The sequence below is a fragment of the Pyxicephalus adspersus genome, chromosome 9 (genome assembly GCF_032062135.1).
Source record: "Pyxicephalus adspersus chromosome 9, UCB_Pads_2.0, whole genome shotgun sequence".
NCBI classification, from domain to species: Eukaryota; Metazoa; Chordata; class Amphibia; order Anura; family Pyxicephalidae; genus Pyxicephalus; species Pyxicephalus adspersus.
This window is the reverse complement of record NC_092866.1, coordinates 3,667,046-3,690,660: the sequence shown is the minus strand read 5'-3', so window position 1 is coordinate 3,690,660 and position 23,615 is coordinate 3,667,046. Positions and strand designations below refer to the sequence as shown.

Sequence of the window (23,615 nt, the reverse complement as noted above, 5' to 3'; positions counted from 1 at the left end):
AAGGGGTTCCCTGAAGACCTGAAAGTTATTTCAAGGGTTCCCCCATTTTAAAAAGGTTGAGAAACACTGCTGTAAAGTGGTGCACTATATGTCAGGGAAATATAATGCCTTAGTCCAGCTTTTCTGCCCTTCTCTACATCACCTTTTAGGTAGTTACATGGAAAAACTAGGAGAATACTATAGATGAGTGTTTCCCAGCCAGGGTTGCTGGGGGTTCCTTGAGCAATTTGTCCTTCTCAGGTCAGACTAAGTGACACCAATGATCTTTTTGGTTATCAGTAAGGGTGACCTTCTTCCAAATAACCATACTGTAATTGTACTGTAATTGATACTGTGTGCTGAGGATATAGTAATCATAGCCGGGGTTCCCTGAAGACCTGAATGTTATTTCAAGGGCTCCTCCATGTTAAAAAGGGTAAGAAACACTGCTATAGAGTGTCAGCTGAGTAACAACTGTGAGTCTGCTGGGGTTGCTGACATAACATCCAAGACGGTGGCACCCAGTAGTACTTTTGGGTGTCTACACAAGGGAGGCTTTTACAGGTATATAACATTGCATGAAATGTGCACAATGCACATAAACTCTCATAGGAAGATTAATGTAGGACAAATCTGGAGACAGGCTCTTTTTGAAGCGACTTTTGGCTCGTCGCCGCTCCGTTCAGTTTCCAATCTTCGTCACAAGTGCTATACTTGGATAGAATCGTGAAAATTGTGTTTTTTAGTCTATCTGACGGAATATTTAATTCTGTGACTTCAAATGGGCTTTAAAAGTTTTACAGCAATTTTACTTCTTAATCCGAGCATTTTTACCGGGGGAGAAAACTGTGCGAAGTGATGATTTCAGCAAGTTTTGGCAACAGAGCGAGTTCAAGGAACAGAGCATGATCAAAGCTGTCACAGTTAAGGGACAGGAATAACACACGGCAGAATTGGGAGCGCGAATGTCACTGTGAGAGACGGGGTGATTAGCGAGAGGGAGTGCAGCGGTGCCTGATGGAGCGCGTCAGCCGGCGTTTCCTCAACACGAGATGTGACATGCTTCTGACATAAGACCGAGCCAGCCATATTCTGTCAGATGTAATCAAGGCTCTCAAGCAGATATGTTTCCCTCTCGTGAATCTGCGGGGGGAGTCAAGAACATCTGCTTTTAGCCACCCAGGAAAAAGACCGGAGTTGATATTACGGCCTCTGATCCTGGCAATTAAAGTCTTGGGCCAAATGTTCCATTGATTCAACATTTTAATTTGCTTCTAATTTGATTCAATGGTTTTCTTTCCATCCTTCTCGAATTCTTTACTCTGCTGCGCCATTGGGATACCTTTATACTGTCAACAGAGGTCGCTGAGAATTGCACCCTAGGTAAACTTCTATATCCTCATTCCATTGCACTGTTTGAAGGTCATAGGCTAACCCAACAATGGGCTCTGATTGGAGAATATTGCCAAGATCAATAACTTTGAGTTTCCTAGTTTGCACCGGTCTATGGGAAATACACAGTTGGGCAGCATTCCTATTGGAATTACCAATGAAAATAGCAATGGGAATAGTGCCCAATTGTGTAGTTCCCATTGAGTGATGGTTGACAGAATGGTACCACCGATGACAAGCTCCATTCACATGCAACATAAACAACCTCAGAGAAGGCATTTAAGATGATCCGATGGCCATCTGAAGTTATATGACACCCACTTGACCCGCACCCAACTAAACCACAGTGGTTAACAGCAGCGTCAATGTTCCAATAGAAATCTATTGTACGTGTTCTATGGATGTTCATCATGCGTGGCTTCATCCACCATTTTCACATTCTGGCTGGCTGTCTATACCAAATGAAAAAGATGCAAGAATCATTGTGGACCAATGACAACAGATCACAATGCACAGCAGCCTCAGGAGAAGCAGTGCATGCAGCAAAATCTAGAGTTTTTATGTCTTCTAGCCGTTGCTGGCTTCCTTCTCATAATGTTGCATGGCCAACCTTGCTAAAGCAGTCAAATTATTTTTCCCAATTTGTAATGTAACCCTAGCCAAATCTCTTTTATTTTCATATAATAATGGATAGCGTGGTGAGGGGTTTGAACCCTTGACCAGGGATATCTGCTCAATATTAGAAAGGAGCATTGAATTAGTAGATGTCTTTATAGTTATGATCCTAAATCTATAGGAGGAGGTCGGCAGCTCCATATTTTTAGAAGTCATCAAGACATGAAAATGGGACCTTTGTCAGGGAAAGCCAACACGTTTCAGAGGTAACATGATTCTCCCTTACTCAGGGCCAAAACATACAAAAAATTGAAATCTAGACAGGGCTGATGAATCAGAGGGGCAGATTCTAATCAATATAGCCATGAGCAACTTGATATCACTCAAGTTTACCTGTCTGATCTCTTCTGCATTTTTTATAGATGAACCCAACCCCACACTTTTTTTTTTTAACCTCTTTATACATACATTTTTCCTGATTATTCCTGGTCTTACGGGTCCTTTCTTTCCTTGTATGAGGTTAGTGGTCCTTATGCAATTAGATGCATACATCATGTGCTTTGGATGAGCAATGTAAACCCATGCCGATGAGAGGAAACATTGCCCAATAGGCATGTCCATGATCCCAGGGGCTCACAGGTAGTTTGACTTCATTTATCTCAAAAGATGAACATTATAGGTCTATGGGAAGAACCTTCTGCCCAGGGACAGTGCAAGGAAGAAAAAGCCACCATAATGCGGAGCCTCCATGATTGAAAGAACTGAAATCCAATGAATAAAAGGGGCAGCCACATTGGGGAGGAAAAGGCTAGATGATGGTGAGTATTCTCCAGCCAGGAAATGAGGTAGGCTCTGACTTGCTGCAGCTTCTCATGTACAATATGAGAAGTTTATAGTGTGCAGTGAATTCAGAGTAAGCAATTGCAGGCCAAGATAGAAGCGGGTACAACTGTGCAAGTCTAAATGTAAGGCTTGAGGGCAGATTTAAAGGAGAGCGGCAGGCGGGCAAATTTAAGAATTGCATCCTAATTGCCACGGATAATGGACAAGCTTTGGTTTGGTCTACGTTTTATGATTTAAACTGTGACGGGTTTCTCAGAATATTATTACAAACCTGAGAACATCTGACTGAACAATTTCAGCAAAGTTTTGCCCGGGTACACTTATGACTTCTATTGGTTCAAACATCTGAAGGAACCTCTGAGGGGACAACCATGTTCCAATGACAGCGAATCAATGCCGGCTGTCAACACGTGGCCGGAGGAAGGAGATGAAAGTTTCTGTGTAAATGGCAACGGTGCCTGGCAGCAACGGTGGGCTGAACGTGTTGAGAAATAGGTCAACATAATTTGTTTTGTTAAATTGCTTCTGTGTCATTCTATTAACATTTTGATTGCTCCTCATACATCCAATGCAAACACACAGGATGGTGCTATGAGCTAAGTTTTTGGAATGAAAAAGAAAAAAGTGGACCTTTCAGGAACTTTACAAGTCTGCATGAACAAATGCCTGCCATGTCATGATATACAGCAAGAAAAGAAATCCGATAAGGCTCCAGCTTTTATCAATACATAGTACAATATATGGCAGGAATATCTTACTGAATGGACATTCAGGACCTATAGGAAGCCAGGGAAAGACTAGAATATCACTTTTAGGACGGCTGACCCTTCAAGCTAAAGGTTTACATCTGATAAGTCCAGGAATTAATCTTCCTGATAGGTAAGGGTATCACACTGGTGATCTGGTTACAATGGCCCCTGATGAAGGGAGGGGGGAATATATGAGGCAGTAGGTGAACATTCAATTCTTTAGGTGATGTGTTTGGAAACTTGGACAAGTGTTTGGATCTGAACAACTATTACAAGAACCAAATTGTGATGCCTGGATAAGGGGTCACAGCATGTCCAAACAGGTCTTTGGAGATGCTGTCTCCAAACAGTCAAATGTTCCCAGTGGTCGGTACCCACCAAAAAGTGGTTAAGTAGGCAAGCAGGGACATAGTCATGGGCATCCAAAACTCAGTGTGCATTGGAGAGGATAAGTTAGCCCACCTAAGCCATACCCCCCCCCCCTTCCAGACAGGAGATGTTGTAGCACAAGTTCTCCCTAGCGCACTTTAGCTGGGTGCACGACCCAGCATTTTCCAGTACCCACCTGGCTGTTTTTGGATGGTTACTGAAAAGTTGGATCACAATACAGGGGTCACCACCTGCCTACAGCTTTTTCCGACCCGGCTTACAAAAAAATTATGGGGAGAATACTGCAAATTGCTGAAAAACCTAATGCTGGCCATGAGAGAAAAGTGGAAGAACACACAGTGAGTTACAGCAGCCTACATAGGGTGCTTTAAAACTGCAGACCAGTCAGAGTGCCCATACTGGCACATACTTGGCACCCGCAAAATCGCCTACAATGACCATGGGAGCATCAGAATTGGATTTTGAGCAATAGAGCAGGGTGACTGGTCTGATGAATGACATTTTTATTTAGATTATGTGGATAGCCAGGTGTGTGTCAGTTACCTGGGGTAGAAATGGCAGCAGGGTGCATTATGAGAAGAAGGCGGGCTGGGGGAGGCAGTGTGACTTATAAGATGCGGAGTTAACATTGTGGTGCCATACAGACCTAACAGATCATGGGACACCTTTAGAGGTCTCGTGGAATTAATGTCTTGATGGGTCAGAGCTGATCTGGTAACACAATATCAGACAATTGGTTTATATGTTTTAAATGATCAGTGTAATTTACCCAAAATTTAAATCAACTAAATATATTCCAGGTGCCTAACAGCAAAAGGTAATAAAAGTCTTAGAGTTCGTTAGCTTTCTGTAACAGTAGAAGACCTTGTTCCCAGCCAGCAGGTGCACAGTGGAAGCATTACTTTCTGGGTAAGCAGTGATATCTCTGCATAAGTCCAACACAAATCCTAATAGGGTCGATCTGTAGCTCTGCAATAAACAATGCTCATGATAGAGGAGCTCTGCTTCTGGATCTACTAGGGGTGTGTTGGACCTCTGCACAGAGACCACCGCTACCCCACTGATAGAAAGTGTCTTTCCTTGCAGCATGCTGGCCTGGGACTGGCTTTTCCACTCAGGATGTGGCATTGCACACCTTTTGGTTTGCCATTGAATATAGCCGAGTTAAGCCTAAAATGATCTTTAAAGAAGCTCAGGGGTTCTCTGCAAAGGAAATACTTAAACATCTGACTATTCTCTACTCCGTATAGAAATCATTTTGTTTAACACATCGCATGCAGCAGCGCGTGGTAAGCCATGAGCGCCTGTCATTCCGGGCTCCAGCACAGGGCTATTAATAAAATTACATTCTCACATGACAGCTAACAAGGGATGTCACAGCACAATCCATACCAACGCTTCATGATTTTATCACCAAGAAATTTCTGTCCAAACATTTGCTTTACCCATCAAACCGGCCACAAAGGATTCTGGGAGGGCAGAGCTCATGCTCATTAACCTTTAAAAGCATGAGAATACGGGCGCCGGGCAGACACGGCTCTCAATTACAGCAGCCAATTCTAGCTGAGGAGGAATCACTTTGGTTTGATGGTCACAGGTCAAGCAGGTGACCTTGTTTTTCAGCAGACGTTACCTCACCGGTTGAGTCAGAGAATTACAGCTTCTAACAATGGAGAACAAGATGCAGGCTGTTCCCTGCATGCGGACACCGCCAGATGATGAAGTTTGCTTGTGAGAACAAAGACATGAAATGAATGGAACAATGAAACTGGATATATATATATATGTAATACAACATTTTTTTTTTGCATTGTTGAGTAGTTTGCTATTTTAGGTCTAATTAAATGTGAAATGCGTTGCCAAGGTTGAGTCTACTTCTCAATTCAGCAACAGAGCATCATGAGAGTGTGTGCATGAGAGAGAGAGATAAAAGAAAGCAAGGATAGAGAAAGAAAGGAGGGAGTGAAAGAAGAACAAGAGAGAGAGAGAAGAAGAGAGGGGAAAGAGGAAGGAAAGAGAGTGAAATAGGGAGCGGAAGAGAGGGGGAAAATAAGGTGAGAGAGAGATGACGATATGTGGAGAGGCAGATGAGAGAGAGCGACATAGAGAGAAAGTGAGAGATGGATAGAGAGGGGAGCAATAGAGAGAGAAAAGAGAAGAGAAATGGGGGAGAGAGAAAGAGACAAAGGGGAGTGAAAGAGAGAGAGACAAAGGGGGGGAGAGAGGAGAGAGAGAGGGGAGAGAGAGAGAGGGAGAAAAGGGAGAGAGGGAGAGAGAAAGAAAGAGAGAGAGAGAGAGAGAGAGAGAGAGAGACAGACTGATTTCTCTTTCTAGTTATGTTTCAGTGATCTTAGTGTGGCCATTCCAAAATCATTCCCGTTGTGTTAGTGCACATGTGCACATCCCCTCTTGGTACACATGTGAGCAGCATGGTGGCTCGGTGGTTAGCACTCTGGTCTTTGCAGGTTCAAATCTCGGCCAGGACACTATCTGCATGGAGTTTACAGGTTCTCATGTCTGGTTTCCTCCCACATTCCAAAAACATGCAGTTAGGTTACTTGGCTTCCCCACAAACAATTGACCTTAGACTGTAATAATGACATATGACTATGGTAGGGACATTAGATTGTGAGTTTCTTTGAGGGACAGCTAGTGACATGACTATGGACTTTGTACAGCGCTGTGTAATATGATGGCGCTATTTAAATACTGTGTAATAATAATATTGTGCACCCCCCCTTACATTTATTCCTATGACAGTTTGCTACTTAAAGCAGCCTCCAATGGTCCAGGTAAGTTGGAGTCTCAAATAAGAATAAATAGGGCCACTGCACAGATCAGAAGGTCCCAGCTGAGAAATTTTGGAGGAAAGGCAGTGTGGCATTGGTTGACCAAAACAAAACTAATGTAATGCATTAAGAAATGTAAGTAACCTGATGAGCTGTAGTAAAAAAATTGATTAAAGGACAACTTGTACTAAGCATACACCTGGGGGAGAAAAGGAGAAAGAGAAATTGAGAGAAAAAGGCAGCCAAGGGACAAGAAGAGAAAATACAGCAAGATGGAGCATTGAGTCAGGTGACAGGAGACAGGTGTGCACACGGATCTCCCCTTTAACTTCTTAGTGAACAATATCTTTAGGCCTGATAATAAATAATGCCGGCAAAGCAGATCGGGTCTTGTAGACTTCCCAGGGTCGCTGGCACCGTCATAGCTGAACATCTGTGAGCAGGTGCTGTCAGCCGACATCCAATCTCACGGCTTGTTTACACGATAATGTAAAGAATGTCCATCCGCCGCCTACTAAATAGATGTAATGTCACTGACAACATCGGAGATGTGTTTAATTTGATAAGGGGCTTGTAAAACACAACGCTTTGTAAGGCGCTCTGGCAGGTGGTGAGATTAATGAGCCATTTACAAGGTCTGGACATTTCTATTTTTAATGAAAGTAACTTTTTTCCTTTCATGAACGCCTATCAGAAATCAGAAAACATTACACGAGATTTTATTACCCGGCTTGGCGGTAACTATACCCCGGCCTGCCGCTCATTTGATTTATCCCGTCTTCAAAATCAACACTTCTACCTGACACCCCGGAGTTATTTTATATTTATTGTTCTCATTCGTCATTTGCCAGATGGTTAATTTGTTGTGAGACGAGAGAACGCTGAGACAGAATGAGATGAAAGCGCAGCATAACAACATAACAGAAGTCTTAGAATTTAAGATGTATTTAAAGGATCAGTTCATCCATATAGGATCATGTGTGAATGTTTGATTCACCCTGGTTAAAGCCCAGTGTTCTCTCCAGCCCTTTTTAGGTGGGCCCACCACAGGACCTCCCAGCTGTTTTTGGGTTGGGTTGGATCACAATACAGGGGCTGCCACCCAGCAACAGCTTCTTCCCACCCAGCTTAAAAAAATTCTGGGGGGGGGGGGACACTGTAGCTTATCAGGCTGTCTGGACTACACCATACACCCAAGGAGATCCTGACAGTACCTAAATCTTTCTCATCATCAGCGGAGAGAGGGAAGGACAACTCTAAGAACCAATCAGATTGTGCTGAAATGCATATGTGCTTAAAGGAAAAAGACAGAACAGAGTGATGATCTAATCAGTGTGCTGCAGATCAATCCCCGTCCAATCAGCATGCTGGTTATTGACCATGCAGGCTCCAGGGCCTGACCGTGCTGCCTGCATCTCAAGACTGGCTGAACATAACCACGAGCTGGCAGGTAAAACAATTCCCATCTGGACTTTACTAGTACATTTAGCTGCCTGACTGGAGTTCAGCTTTACAAAATACTATTTAATTCTGTGAAAATACAAGACTTACACATTACAGAGATTGCAACTGCTACCAAGACCTACCATTCCACAATTTCTGGGTGAAGCAATGTGTTGTTCACGCTGAATCTGGAAGAGAAAGTAGAAAAAGGAAAATATTATTTGCATTGCATGGAATTAGCTCTGAATAAGTTAGTTGTTTTCCAGCTCACAAAACATAGCGGATCTGATAATGATCTTAAAGAACTGGGTCGTCCGCAGGGAGCAGACTGTGCAAACCACATTGGAGGACTGAGGGAAAGAATTTAAATGGTTACCAAGGACATCTTACGCTTTCCTATACCATTATGGACCTGATTTATTAAAGCTCTGCAAGACTATCATGGGAGAACCTGGGTGATCCAGCAAATCTGTAATAGATCTGGTACAGGATTAGAAACACTTGCCAGCTAATAGCAAACTTTATATGATGCCAAAGTATTGATTGTTAATCAAGATTATTCAAACAACCATTTCTTTTATGAGACAAGGGGACTTTTCAGGGCATAGGACATTGGCGGAGTAGGGTGTTTGACGTCTCTTGTGCTTTTGCCAATGGTGCCTAATATAAATTCTTCTTGTATCATGGAGTAAAACTCACTATTGTTTTACAAGTTTTCATGGGGATTGGGCTGTACCATTCTCTTGTGTTCAGTATTTGGAGGCCCATGGACTCATAGCGAGGATTACCCATGATCACGATATTGCAGAGGGTTTAATTGGGATGTCCTTATTATTGGGTAGGTTATGTAGCGCCTGTTTTCGGGCTCAAGTTGGGTTTTTCTGACCTGTATCTCAAGATTTAGATTTATATCAAGCTTTTGAGATATAGGTCTGATATGCTCCAGTTTTCTCCTGAAGAAGCAGGCATTATGGTCTGCGAAACCCGTTAAGCCCATTTCTGAGACCTCCAAATGATTGATGTATCATTTTAACGTGTATAAGTGTCTTGTGTTGACATTTTTTCTTTTTGTACATGGATGTAATTAGAGATGTCTACTGTTACATTTTAACATTAGAATTTTTGTAAATTATTTAAAATGATGCCGTTTAAGTCCCTTGCAATTACGAAAAGTTTTCTTTTTTCTTTCAAAGTTCCTAACCGAGTTATTTGATACACCAATGTCTACCTCGATTTATGGTACCCCTAAATGGGATTATGGATTTTTTCATATGGAGAACTTTGTTTAGTCTTGAATCTCAAAATCCCACAAACACTGTAGGGGTATAGGACTATAGGACCTAATTTCATTGTATTCTATTATGGTTGCCACTTGTTGAATCGGTTTTAAATTTATCACTGAATTATATGTTTGTCTAAAAAAACCCTCTTTTTCCTCTATTGCGCCTATTGTACAATTTTTATATACAGGTTGTCCCAAAAGTCACTACACACTTCCTTTTTTCTATTTCCTTTCAGGTATCACTCGGAGAGACTTGAGGCCATCAGCATATGAAAACTTAGGCTTTGCAGTTCTTTTTAGCATATCATTCCCTTAACCATGGCTCGCCAACTGACATTGGAGCAGCGTCGCAAAATAGCTGCTTGGCAATAAGTTTTTCAGTCCCCGACTGGAGTTCAGCACAAGTTTGAGAAGCTTTATGGCCGTCACACTGCTCCAACACGTAACACAATTTATGCTTCTGTCAAGTTACTGGAACAGGATCTGTTCTTGACAAACCACGCAGCGGAGGGCTTGCTACTACCACCGATAAAAACACTGAACGCCTGGAGCAGAGAAAGTCCACCCGGAGGGCTGCACTGAAACGCGGCATAAACAAAAGCTTGATTCAGCAGATGCTTCGGAGAGTGATAAAGCTGTACCCACATTAACTTCAGGTTGTTCAAAAACTTCAAAACTGCAAGCGGAAGATTATGATCCTCGTGCGGAAATCTGTAAATCACTCCTACACTAAAGTCCCTCCGGTGACAGTGCGCCCCCCCCCCCCCAGGTTAGTCAGAGATTTCCTGAACATCAAGTTTACTGACCGATGGATCGGTGGAAGGGGTCGCGTCGAATGGGCTATGCGTTCCCCTGACCTTACACCTTTTTGTAGGGCTATATCAAAAGCAATGTGTATGCCACTAAGCCCCATAACCTGTCACAGCTTGAGGAAGGAATCTGCAAGCCTTGCGGAGAGGTCGGGAAAGAGATGCTGCCAAACGTTGGAGAGGCTTGCGTCTGAAGGTGGCTGAAAGTTTTCGAAAATGGAGACACTCGTGGAGGTATACAATTAGTCTTCAAGGCATTTGAACGTGATGGCAAGTAAAACTGCAACGACTGCTTTGTTGAAGCTAAAAAAATGAATAAACTCAGTTTCTTGTGCAATTTTTAGGAATTCATTAAAAGTGTATAGTGACTTTTGGGACACCCTGTGATGTGAATAAGTTCAAAAGGCAACCCGTGAATTGATGACCCCGGTCCGTTACCTGAGCTTACAACATGGCCACAAACATGGCATGGCAACATACAGCCAATGTGATCTGGCTTATCCTTCCCAAAACACACATTTTTTTTTAGACCTTTGAAACCTCTGCTGCTTAACTAGTCAAGGCAAAGCAAGCAGACAATGGAAGCATTACCGCCGAGGCAAACGCTGCTGTGATGGAGACTTTGAAACTGTTATTTACTCAAATATGTCAAGCTTGAAAGAGCCTGAGATGGCATTAATTACAGAATAACAATGGAGTGTAGTGAAGGGTGGGGGGAACCTTCACTGCAAAAAAGACGACGTTAACGGTGTGAAAAGAGCCATTTTGAGCAGAAAGCTAATTGAAAGAACAGAGAGGCGACAGGTGAAAGTATTCCAGATCTCTTTGTTCAGCTGGGTTTGATGAGCAGCAGGACACAGATGGCGATGGAAATATTACATGCAGTGAATGGACGCTGAGACAGGCAATCCTGGGCCAGCCAAAAATAGCACTGGATGAAACCTGATTAAATCCAAGGTCTGCCAAAATCTATATTATCCCAGCAAAAAAGAGTCAGGTCGCAAATTAGCCGTTTATTCCCAAACACAGTCCAGCAGCAAAACACTAATTGTTGCCGCGGGTGGGCTGACGTTGGTACAAGGTCTGTGTGTACAGCAAACTTTGACAAATTTACAAGCTTGGGGCTGGTTTGTTGAAGCTTGGAGGATATTACACAGATCTGTCTTGCACAGAGGTGGTATGAGCCCTAAAAAGCACCAAGGCGCAGAGTCTAAGCAGTAGCCAGGTCTCTTCCAGAGTCTTTAGTGGTTAGGATGTTGCGCTGCTGGTTACTGCAAAGGTTGCGGTCCTTGGGCACACCAGAGTGGGCAGAAGGACACGCAGCACGAAATCACTAGGCAGAAGAACTGTCAAGGAAGGTTGGGGTTGAGACAGGCAGCAAGCAAGAGAGGTCAGGTCACAAGCCAGAGGTCAAATACCAGGGATCTAGGAAATAGACACCGATGACACAGTGGCCACTGCAGACACAGGGATTACAAGAGGCACTGGAAGCAACAGGAGGCACATGTGACACAGGAATATCCACAGACAGAGAGGAACACTGGAACAGAACAAAAGAACTGGCTGGGAAACAACAGGCTGGGCAACAAGGGGTTAACACAGGAGCTGGACAAAGGAAACACTGAATTAACCAACAGGTGTAGAGGAAATGCTCAGCAGAGCTAGGGAGACACCTTGCACGAACGCCGAGTGCTGTGTCTGACTGAGCCAACTAAATAACCAAGGATGATTAGGAAGCTATTTCCTGATCCCTCGCGGGGAGAGTGGGCGAAACTGATAAAGCTTGGAAGAGCAGGTGTGCCCATGCTCAGAAATGCCCGCATGCACAGGAGAGAGGCACCTGCGCCTTTGCGCGGAAGAGGTAAGTGTGACACCGTGTATGCCTTTTTCTGCCAAAACTATGAACCCCTAAAGAAAGGGGCATAAAGAAGCTCTTAAAACATCTTGGCATATTCCACGTTAGAAAACAAATATTTAATTTTTGACTCAGTGTGGCACTCCAGTGAATTGGACCAATGTTCCTATTTGTAGTGCTTTTCATATATTGGAGGGAGCCTTGCCAACGATTATGGTGCTGAACACGATTCTTGGATCCAGCACTCCCATCCACTGGTCCACATTGGTTTCTATTGATGTCTGTGTCTTGGCTGGGTAGATTTACCCTCTCTCCATGAGGCTGAGCAATGTCACCAGGCATAAAGGTGAGGGGAAATTAAGCCATTGAATGGTCAACCAGACCAGAAATCTTCTAACGAAGATGCCTTTTTTGTGTTCCAGTGTTGGATCACTCCTGTAGGTATCACCTGAAACACTGGCGCTATCACCAGCACACAACTCTCTGAATTGATCGTGGCATTTAGGGCATTCCAATGACCCTGCTGTGTCACAGGTTACCAACTTCTGCTTATTCCTGGTGTGGTAGAATCAAAGATATAATGCCAAATTTAGAGGGCATTTGACATCATCTACATCACTCTAACCTGGTAAAAGGAAATAAAGGGCCTGTATAGAGCCATGAGTAATTGTGTTGGTGCAGATTTGCAGCTATTTGGGAGCCAGGTCTGGAGTATCCTGGAAGGAATGGATGGGCCAAGCCTGCTTCCAGGCCAGAAAAATAAGAATGGCTCTGAAGCACCGGACTGACAATAAAAAGGGACCGGTCTTTAAGACTGGGAGGTGTTGTAACCTGAGGTCAGGTGAACAGGATGTGGACAGTCTGTATGCAGGGAGAACTCAGGGGGTCCCCCAAAATTTAGGTCTGCAGGACCAATAGAGGAAGAGAAAGGAGACTAAGTTTGTGTTTTTTATTGTCATGCTATAATGACAGTGATCCTACGAGGATCACATTGCTAACCCCTCACATTGGCCATGCTTGTGTGCTACCTGACCTGATCTTTGGCTTCTTCCTATTTCCAGTATTGACTGAAGTCTTGCCTAGTATCTGCATAAGAGTGTCAAAGGGTCACATCCTACTACATCTATTAGTAAGGACCAACATTCATTGCAGTGCATAACTCACCGAAATATGCCCAAAATTTAATAATAAACTTTACATAAAATACACAAAAATCTGTTCCGAGACAGAAAGTAAAAAAATCTCACCAAGAGGACAGATTACCAAATTACTAGGGTCTTCTTATCCCTGAACCCCCAATCATTGCAGCCTCAACCCAGTCCTAATCATCGCAGCAGAGCCTCCATTCTTATCCCTCCCTTATTTACAGATTCAGCACCAATACATATTTATAGCACAGTGAACACACGACTGTGGTCACAAGTCACCTTCACATATTGAAAAATACAGTACGGGCCTGGTGTATGGGCTTTCTGTTGATTTTTATGTATTTATTCTGACAACGTGTGAAGCATTGTTACATCTCCTGCTGCTCGGGAAGGTGATTGACTCGGCAGCAAGGCTGTAGATCACAATAATGGGATGATATCTTGATACAAGAGACAGGGAAAAGGGGGGGGGACCATTAGCTCTACCTAATTTGACACAAGCAAATGCAGATGAGATCCCCCCGGGAGCACAACTGCAAGCAAAGCAACAGCAGCGAGACTTTGCACCTTGAAAATAATATTTTGTGGAAAATTAAGGCTTTGAGGATGGGAAAAGGGTGGGCGTGGTGGCTGGAGTTATAAACGTGAATCTTGGATATGGAAAGTGGTCACAAAAGGTCTCTTTGGCAGGATACAAGAATAGATGTGAAGATCCCTAATCTATGTCTGGACTAGGGATCTTATACGGGTACTGGTTGACCAATGAGAAGCAAGAGAGCTCAGATAACAATTGGTAGCCTATCTGATTGATTCGTCCATCTGAGAGTAGTTTGAAGAAGATCAATGCTTGTGCCAGACAAGATACTGGTGTCCCATAAGGGCAATGACCACCTACCATTCAGAACTAATGTATATAAACTCAAAATCTAATTTCCAATATGCCTGGTATCTTGTCTCATTGTAAAAGGTTTCATTTTTGTTACAAGCCCATGGAATTCAAGATGGCGGTGTCCATATAGGGGCACAGTGCAACACATGACATGGGAACTTTGAGAGGTAAGGCTGAGTACACTCGTGCAATAATTGTCTTTCACGATCCTTTCCAACAAGAGAAGACTGCACGACGAACAAGTGTTGTACATACGGCACCGTTCTGCTCTATGGAGAGGGGAGGGGGAGAATGACAGAGCAGGACCCTGTTGCGCTCTCTCCTCTTCACTTTCATTATGATAGTTCCTCGTCTGTGCATCCTACAGAACAGTGATTGGAATGACGGATGACTAGCCAGATTCTCATTCGATATCAGCTCAGAGGCGATTATCGTTATCAGCTCTGCTGACCCGTCAAAAAAGTGATGCCTGATAGGCCACAACACAAAGACAAGGTGTGGCTCAGTCTTAACCCTGCCCTTTTATGAAAAAATTGAAGCAGGATCAGCAGGCTTCAAAAAGAAAAAAAAAAAAGTTTAGTTCCGGTAACAGCAGACACTCTGCAATGGATGCCGTTGCTGCAAGACTTTCACTTTGCAACGCACGACAATGTCACTTTAAGCCGACCGCACTCACTCCTAGATCTGAAAAACTAAGAAGGACGGAGTCTACTTTTATTTTATTTGTCTGCAGATTATGAAACATTGCTACTTCTCGGGGAGAGGATATGAATATATTTTATTGGGAAACCAGCAGGGGCCTTCTGAGCGTCTCTCTTTGAATATATTATCTTTTCATTTGGAAGCAGCGTAAATAATCGCGACCGTCCCGAGCGACGCGCTGTTCTAGAGATCCCATCTCCACGCAGAGAAAGGCGCAGAGGTTTTTTATTTTTACTTACTGGCTTATTCCTTCAAAGGAGGCCTCTCTGCAAACGCTGCCGCTGTCGGTATTAACCCCGCGCTGCAAAAAGAAAACAAAAACAGTCAGGAAGGCAACTCGAGGCAAAACAGTAACAGAAGATTAAAGAAGGTTGAAACTCAAACTGGATGACATTTAGTTTTCTTTGTGTATCAGAACAATTGTCTTCTTTTATAATAAAATGCTTTTTTCATCCTTTGTTGTATATCAGTGCTGCTGGTTTCCTGCAGACTCACTCTCTGCTCCACATGTACACTCAGAAGCTGGGAAACAGCAGGCGTCATCTGAATAGCATACAACAGTTTAAAGTGCAGCAACTGTCAGACCTCAGGATACTTCTCAGCTGTATAATTGCAACAGACCGGACATTCAAAGTCTGAGATATTGACAGTGACTGCTTCTCCCCAGGCTCTTTTAGCTGGGTGCAATATTTAGTGACCACTCAGCGGTTTTTGGGTGGTCACTGAAGGGCTGGGTAACAATACAGGGGCCACTAAAGCTTCTTTTGAAGCTGAACACTGAAAATACAATGACATATAATTGGATACATGTATGGTCTATGTAACCCTGTACATCCTATGATTTTTTTGGATCCTTCTGCCATTACCAAGGGCTACAACCGCAGCACAGCCCAATACCCCTTTCACTTGCTATGTTTACTGTGCATAAAAAATAGCCATTAAAAAATTATTGATTGCATCCCAATGCTGTTGATCTGCCAATTCCTGTCTGCATCCACCCATGCAATAGCTGCATGCCATTCCTAAGTGTGACAACAGTGGGCCATGGCTATGCAAGTTTGGATATCCAATTAAAGATTGCATGGCAGGCTGACAACACAGGACAACAACCAGGAGACAAGGACCAAGCGTTGTCACCCTTGAATGTTTTACGTTAATATGAAATTTAGCAATTTGGTTTTATTTAAAAATTAAAGAAGTTGAATGGGGTAGCAAGCAAGGACTCCAAAGCTTTCCGAATTCTCAAGTTTCAGCACCGCGGACAGCTCCTTCTCCAACAAGCCTGCAATAAGACTGCAGAACGCAGAAATCCCCCGATGTTCCTGCCACAAAGAGAATATCATAGCAACATATAGGCCTGTCAGGATCCTGTAAATCCACACATAGATCAAACTCCATCCTCTCTCGTATTAGAATAAAACATTATACGGGCTGTGTAGGAGCGTGCGGTGTAAGCCAATAGGGTTCCTCCATTGACACCAATCACTCAGAGACATATATGTGTTAGAAGCGGCGAGAGCTGACAGCTGACTTTATTATCACCCCCCTCTCATCTCCGACACGTGTCCACAACCTGCAAAATCACACCAGAAGGCGAGCATAGAAATACGCCGCCGTGTCACTAAGAGGAGAGGCGGTGCGGGCGCCCCAGGACGTTATTATTTATAAAGATCCGGATTTATGGAGCGACGTCTGGGAATCTATAAACGCCGGATTGTCTGGGTCTGCTCACAGATAATATCAGATGATGATATCACTTCCATAACAGTGTCAAATGATGGAAAAACAAAGGGAATATAGATCGTGAAAGGAAGTGTTGTGCAGGCTCAGGAGTTGGGAGACAGCATGGAGTTAGGTCGGCAAGAGATATTAGACCTTGGAAAAAAAGATCCTGGTTGTCTGGCAGGTTAGATAAATGTCCAGGAAATATTGGATGTTGGACACATTATCAATATTATTCTGTATATATATAGAGCCATCATATTATGCAGCACTGTACATGAAATAGGGGCTACAAATGACAGACAAATAAGGACAGTGACACAGGAGGAGGTGAGGACTCTGCCCCAAAGAGCTTACAATCTAGGAGGTGGGGGAGGTATCACACAAAAGGAGAGGGATATGGAATTGGGGGTAAGAAGTGAGTATTACAAGACAGAGGAAGAGACGGGTAGGATAACAACGAATAGGACGAGGAGGACAATTCCAGAGAGTGGGGGTAGCTCTAGAGAAGTCTTGGAGCCATATGTGTGATGAGGTTATGAGTGAGGAAGTCATTAGTAGGTCATTGGAGGAGCAGAGAGAGCGGCTAGGGGGGGATTTTTCTATCAGGTCAGAGGGACAAGAACTGTGAAGGGATTTGTGTATCAGGTAGGAAGGTGGGAACTGTGGGGGGATTTGAAGGCAAAGTACAGGAGATGAATTTGATTTCACTGAAGCCAATGAAGAGAACTACAATGAGAGGCAGCAGAAGTTTTTTTCAATTTTTCAGTAAATGCTGCTGTTTTTATTTGTTGTTGTAATGTTTATTTTTATCTGAAGTGCTACTTTAATTATAAAACTTTTTATAGGATTTCTGTAATTATCTGTTACATCGCTTTTTTTTATGCCAGCACCTGATTGGTTGTTTTAGAACAAAGCCTTATTGTCTGATGGGTTTGATCGAATTTTTTTTTCCTTCTTCTGAAAACAAGAAGCAATTTAACTCTCAGAAGACCAACAGATGTCAGGGCTGTTCCCATTCCTAAGAATGGATGGGCCGAGATCAAGAAAACTGAGCTAGAACTCTGATAACTTATCCCAGCACACTCATTGTAAGGAACGCAGCGCCCCAAATAAATCTTTCACCCCCCTTGGCTGTGTGAGAGAAGCTTTTATTAAAAGCTAAGAGAGCAAAGAGTGGCGGCCGGGAACCGAGAATGCACGGAGTCACTCTCATCAAAGCGCTGGCAATAAAACAGTTTTAATGAGATGCATTAAAAAGTCCCATTCACCTCACCAGTCATTTAGAAAAGAGAAATCCTCTCCGCGAGTGACCCGTGAGGATGGCGATATTGCGAGCCGAAAGTAACATCGCAAATCATTAATGCGATTAGAGGAAATGAAATCTCTTTGGGAGGACAATGAAGTAATGGGATTCACGACTCCCCCTCCCTTAAACCTGCCCTCACGACTCCCCCTCCCTTAAATCTGCCCTCAGGACTCCCCCTCCCTTAAATCTGCCCTCAGGACTCCCCCTCCCTTAAATCTGCCCTCCGGCCTCCCCTTCATTAAGTCTGCCCTCCGGCCTCCCCTTCATTAAGTCTGCCCTCCGGCCTCCTCTTCATTAAGTCTGCCCTCCGGCCCTCCTTCAGACCTGCACAGTTGTTACGGCTCATCTCCTGGACTGAATAAGCTTACTCTGATATCACTGCACACTGTGAGCTTCTCACAATGTACACTAGAAGCTGCAAGTCAGATAGACCCCGCCTCATTTCCTGGCTGGGGGATCATCAAGCATTATCAAACCCCTCCCTGCCCAGCCTGACTGTCCCTGGCCCCACCTCATTTATTAGATTTCAGTTCTTTTATTCAAGTATTGCCATCACACCTGGGCATTACCCTAGGGTGGTCTGCATGCAAATACAGTCTTCCTGGAAGGACTACTCCCCCAGACTGACATCTGACCATTAAGGCGTTTTGAGATTTGCATATCACCTATCAACACCCTCCCACAGCTTCTTTTTGTTCTCAATAAAAATAAATCATTGACATAATTTCTATCAAGCTGTAAATGAGAAGAAATCAGGACCTTTGATTCCGGCGATAGAAGCAAACCATACACAGATATATCACAGATCTTACCAGAGTGAGGAGGACGGCCGGGCTCTTTGCACTTAGGACTTTTGCAATCTGCGGGAAGAAGAAGGAAATTATTACTGGACGCCTGCAGGTTTCACCTAACTTTCCATATAAATATACAGGAGGTCTGTCTATTAAATATAAGAGATTATTATTATTATTACATGTTTAATTAGTGCGAACATTTTACACGGCGCTGTACAAAGTCCATAGTCATGTCTCCAGCTGTCCCTCAAAGGGGCTCACAATCTAATATCCTATGTTTTTCTCTTAGAGGGACAGCTAATGACATGCCTATGGACTTTGTACAGCTCTGTATATTATGTTAGCGCTATATAAACACTGTGTAATAATAATAATAATAGCTCAGCTTGGAAAGCGTTGCCATTCAAGTCTCTGGAGGCAGTTGAGCAGCCGACCACCCATGATATGATGCATGTACTGTAGTGTACCTGCATCGCTCCGAAAATGCAATGCAACTGCACCGTCTGCTAGGAGGGTGCAAAAAAAAATGTATATCACATTTCAATATTATGGGAGGCATGATGGTGCCATTTTCTAAGGGATATGCGTGTTAAACTGTCCATCTCAGCAAGTCCATCAATGAACTGACTACAAAAGAAATCGACCATTGTGGACGTGTCGCTGTCTCCGAAGATAAAATCCTCACCTTGGTGTTTCTAGTATGAACCAGCCGTGCAGCTAGGGAAGTATTAAAGTGGTTACTCCTTTCATGCTAGGCATAGGTCAGGGGTTCTAGGCACAGTAAAAGGTTCTCTATACCAAAGGCACAACAAAGAGTATTCACAATACTCAATGCCGTACCCCAATCTCTCATTAGGGGCTTGCACGTTCCTCTGGAGTCAGAGTACTTACATCACAGGTGTAATGGACCTCATCCACTGCATACTTCTCCTTAAAATGCTGGGGAGGGTGAATCCTGCCAGACAGGAGAAAAAAAAACAATTAGAGGCTATGGTTTCTAGTGAATGTATATTCATAAAAGACAAATTCTGCATAGCAATAAAGATGAAATGAAATTACATAGGTGAAGAATAACAAGCAGCAGTGATCTATATTTTTATCAGAGGCGAATTACAGGACCCCAGTGAAATAAATGGTACTTATTTGCAAATTTACCTTGCTGATTTGCAAGCTGATTGCAAATGTGGTTTGAATATGGTACAGATGGGGACATGTCCCAAGTGAATATAGAATATAATCAAGAAAACACATTTTACAGAAACACTACAAGCTTTAAAAAAAACTGAGACATGTTGCCATATATTTCCCCACAAAATTATGATTACAATGTTGCATTTATTTGTTTTGCAACCAACCTGAAAACTTGCTGGACTAGTTCTATAGGAAGGAATGGAAATGACAACAAAAAAAGCAGAGACTCTGGGATGATTTAGCCCAATAAGCATCTCTAACTGAGATCATCGTAACCCCAACCTCTGCACACCCCCTTCATCCGCAGAATGATGGTGCCACCATCGACCACCTTGGACTGAGATGTTGGCTCAATCATGCTAATTCCGTTGCTTGTGCAGTTCATGGCCAATCAGTCCCTGCTGCACCTTCTCACCTTGTGACTTGCTCAAATGTTGCAGACAGATCATTAGCAGTGTTCTCCTCGGCCCCTTTTAGCGGGGTGCACCACCCGTCACTTTTCACCACCTGGCTGTTTTTGGGTGGTTACTAATGAGTTGGGTCACAATACAGGGGCTGCCATCTGCCTTCTTCCCACCCGGCTTTAAAAAATATCTGGGTAAACACTGATTAGAGGAGAGGAGACTGAGTAAGTGCTTCCTCCTGTCTGCAGCAGACCAATGGAGCCTAGACTAAGTCACTGACTGGAGCCAAAAGATTTCTTTTATAACAATTTTGTTGCTATGTATTGCGACGTGTCGTGGATATTTATTCCATTCCAAACCCAGCTGTGTCTACTTTTTAATAAGAAGCCTCCTTGCTAAACAGCTCGCAGACTTCTGATCCCTGCCAAGAGCTGCCAGCGTCGTTACGGAAAAGCGCCGCTTCCGCCCTAATCCTCCTTGGGTATTTGCAGAGGTTGCGAGCGATATGAATTGTTGTCTTGCGGATTGGGGATAAAACCGCGGATATCAAGCAAGATGTCAGCGCATTTCTCCGGCTGACATTTCGACATGCGGGAAGGAATGATGTAAAGTATAAATATTGTTTGAACGCTGCACATAATGATAACCCAGGGGAGCCGAGCGCGTTTCTCCTGCCGCATCTGCTGCGAAGAGGCGCCGCAGCCGCGCCATTGGTTGGGGGAGAAGGTGACTGAGCAGCCAATTAGAGCCAAGTCAATTAGTGCCAATCAAGGGCCGGATTCCCAGAATGCTCAGACGTTTGTCAAGTCAACAGATGGACTGTTCCGAGTGTCTCACCTCTTGTTTGGATTGAACGTCTGCGAGACGGAGAAAAAAAAAAAAAGTAGACGATGAATAATACATGGCTGCCGAGGTGGCACGCCGAGCGGATTTGTGAGAAAGAGGCAGATGGCTGAACTGGACCAATTTCTGGTCAAAAATACAAAGAAAGTCAATGCAATCGGTACCAAGCCAATGTTAAAGCTGAACTCCAACCAGAAAAAAGAAGAGACAAATGACTGCACCTCATTAATAAATAAAGATATGCAACTCAATGTGAACAGGTTTACAGCTGGGATCAAAGTGGGAAAGGGAGAAGGAACACAAGCAGCCAACCAGTTGTACAGCAGTGCAAGAAGTGCAAATAAAGCTTTCCTATGATTGTTTAGAGCCGCAGGAATCATTCACGATTCACCTTCACTCTATTACAGCTCCGCTTGCAGATCTTCTGCTCAGTAAGCTGCGTTACCTGCATCCCCGTAGCTGTGAAGTCTCCACTGTTCTCTGCATCCTCTGCACAGAAACTAGGGATGTGCACAGCTAAAGGGGAATATTGTTCCATCCTGGCCTCCCATTGGCTGCTGGGCCTTTTTAAACCTCTCCAGTCCTAGGCCTGGATTGCTGGATCCTTAGTTCATTTCCTGCCTTTCTGCCAGCTAGTGTTCTGTTTGGATTATCTGCATTTGACCTCGACTTTGCTTTGTCTGCCGCCTGCCCTGACCTTGGCCAGTTCATCTACCTCACCTTGACTCGCCATGTTCCAGCCTGTTCGCCAAGCTGATTTTTGTGTTTTTCCTTTAATTTTATTAAAAGTAATGTTTTTTTTTTTAAATGATTGTGTGTTTCAAACATTTTTTATATTCATAATATCTACTAGAACCCCTGTTCGGACATATTTCTGTAAGTTACAGGTCTACAAAAAAAAAAAAAAATTTCATGAAAAACAATGGATCACTTTTGGTACAGAAATCTAGACCTCAGTGTAACGCTCAGGAGATTAAGGGAATGATATGCCTACAAAAGCCTAAGTCATATGCTGATGGACTCTCCAAATAATACCTGGAACCTAATAGAAAAAAGGAAGTGTGTAGTGACTTTCGGGCCACCCTGTATTTGCCCATAAATGAGCTTTAGTCTCAGACTGACAGCCAATCACATGGCATTTTCCACTGAGCTCAGTACCAGCAGCTTCTTGATTGGTCTCCTTTAAGAACAGATCCGGTATCTCCATCTCTGCATCCTCCCACTGGTCCCCTTCATTGTTATCACATTATAACACAGGGCTGTCTCCTTGTTACCCCGGCTACAGAGAATGCCTCGGCACCGTCTGCGTTCCGTGCCAGGAAATTACCATTTTAAACACAAAGGAAATAGAGAATACAGCCCAACAGCGTCGCTGATCAAATGCGCAAACCGCCTTCCTTTCATCAGTGACTGATTATGCGTAAATACCTATTAATGGTTTACACGTCGCCATGTTGAACGCGGGAAGCGTTTCCGATTGCACGCTTTTAAAGTAATGGCATTAAGAGGCGGCGAAGCGCGAGGCCGGGCATCTGTTGCCCAATATGCCGCATTCCCTGAATATCTGAGATCGATGTATCGAGCCGGCACTGACATTTAAAATTAATGAGAAGTAAATGGCAGCACAATTTTTAATTAGACAAACTGAGAAAAGCGTGACCAAGTTGGCGCTTAACTTGCCTCTGGAGGATTAAAGCGCCTGCAGGGGGGTTCTGTGCTTAGATGCTGCAGCTTGGGACGGCAGCGCAATCCCAGAATGCACCAGGAGGAGGAAAGGTGGCACAAGAAGTAGCATTGGACCTTTTAGGCTACTTGAATTGTGTTCAGGTAATCTTGTGATCCAGGTAGCATACCAGGGTGTGACCACACTTTTCTCCATTGCATTTAGGGATTACAGCCTGGACACTGACCCAAACCCCCCCCCCTCCCCCAGCCACTGACTGGACAGGGATGGAGAAGCAGTAATCATTTTAGTTTACAACGTTGGGATAGCAGCAGAGAAAACTCAACCTACTTCTTAGGTAGGTTCACCAGAGCCAAGAAATACAGCAAAAGCAAAATAAAACAAAAAAGGTAAAAAAAAACAAAAAACAAATGTATATATTCTTTTAAAAAAAAAAAAAAACCTGTGAGAGGTAACCATATCTGTTTTGAACCAATCAGAAGCTGGTTATGCTGGGCAGCCATGTTGTACAGTGCTTAGGATGACAGTCAGAACATTCTGTATAAGTATAACAAGGTGGAAGTATTAGGAGGAGGGCAGTAGGTGTTGGCTGCGGCTCCGACATCTCACAAGCAGTCAGGGGTTATAAACTCCTCTGATTAGCTATAAAGCCAGACGACGCTCTCTCGCCAACGGCACCGCTACTGTGCGTTCCACTCTGGCGACGCGCCTGCTATAAAACAGAACGACAGCAGAGATTATTAATACTCACTTCCCCATCCACACCGCGTAACTTTCCGGCAA

General features: G+C 43.7%; 1 protein-coding gene across 1 annotated transcript in view; it reads right to left on the bottom strand.

The window, feature by feature from the left end:
• LOC140338466 (xaa-Pro dipeptidase-like) overlaps positions 1-23,615 on the bottom strand; it is a gene marked incomplete in the record, with an annotated part of 52,171 nt that overhangs the window by 22,164 nt on the left and 6,392 nt on the right. Inside the window, 5 exon segments of the mRNA XM_072422702.1 lie at positions 8,344-8,388; positions 15,125-15,186; positions 18,729-18,776; positions 19,602-19,665; positions 23,584-23,615. Of these exon segments, the coding sequence (XP_072278803.1) occupies positions 8,344-8,388; positions 15,125-15,186; positions 18,729-18,776; positions 19,602-19,665; positions 23,584-23,615 (251 nt within the window).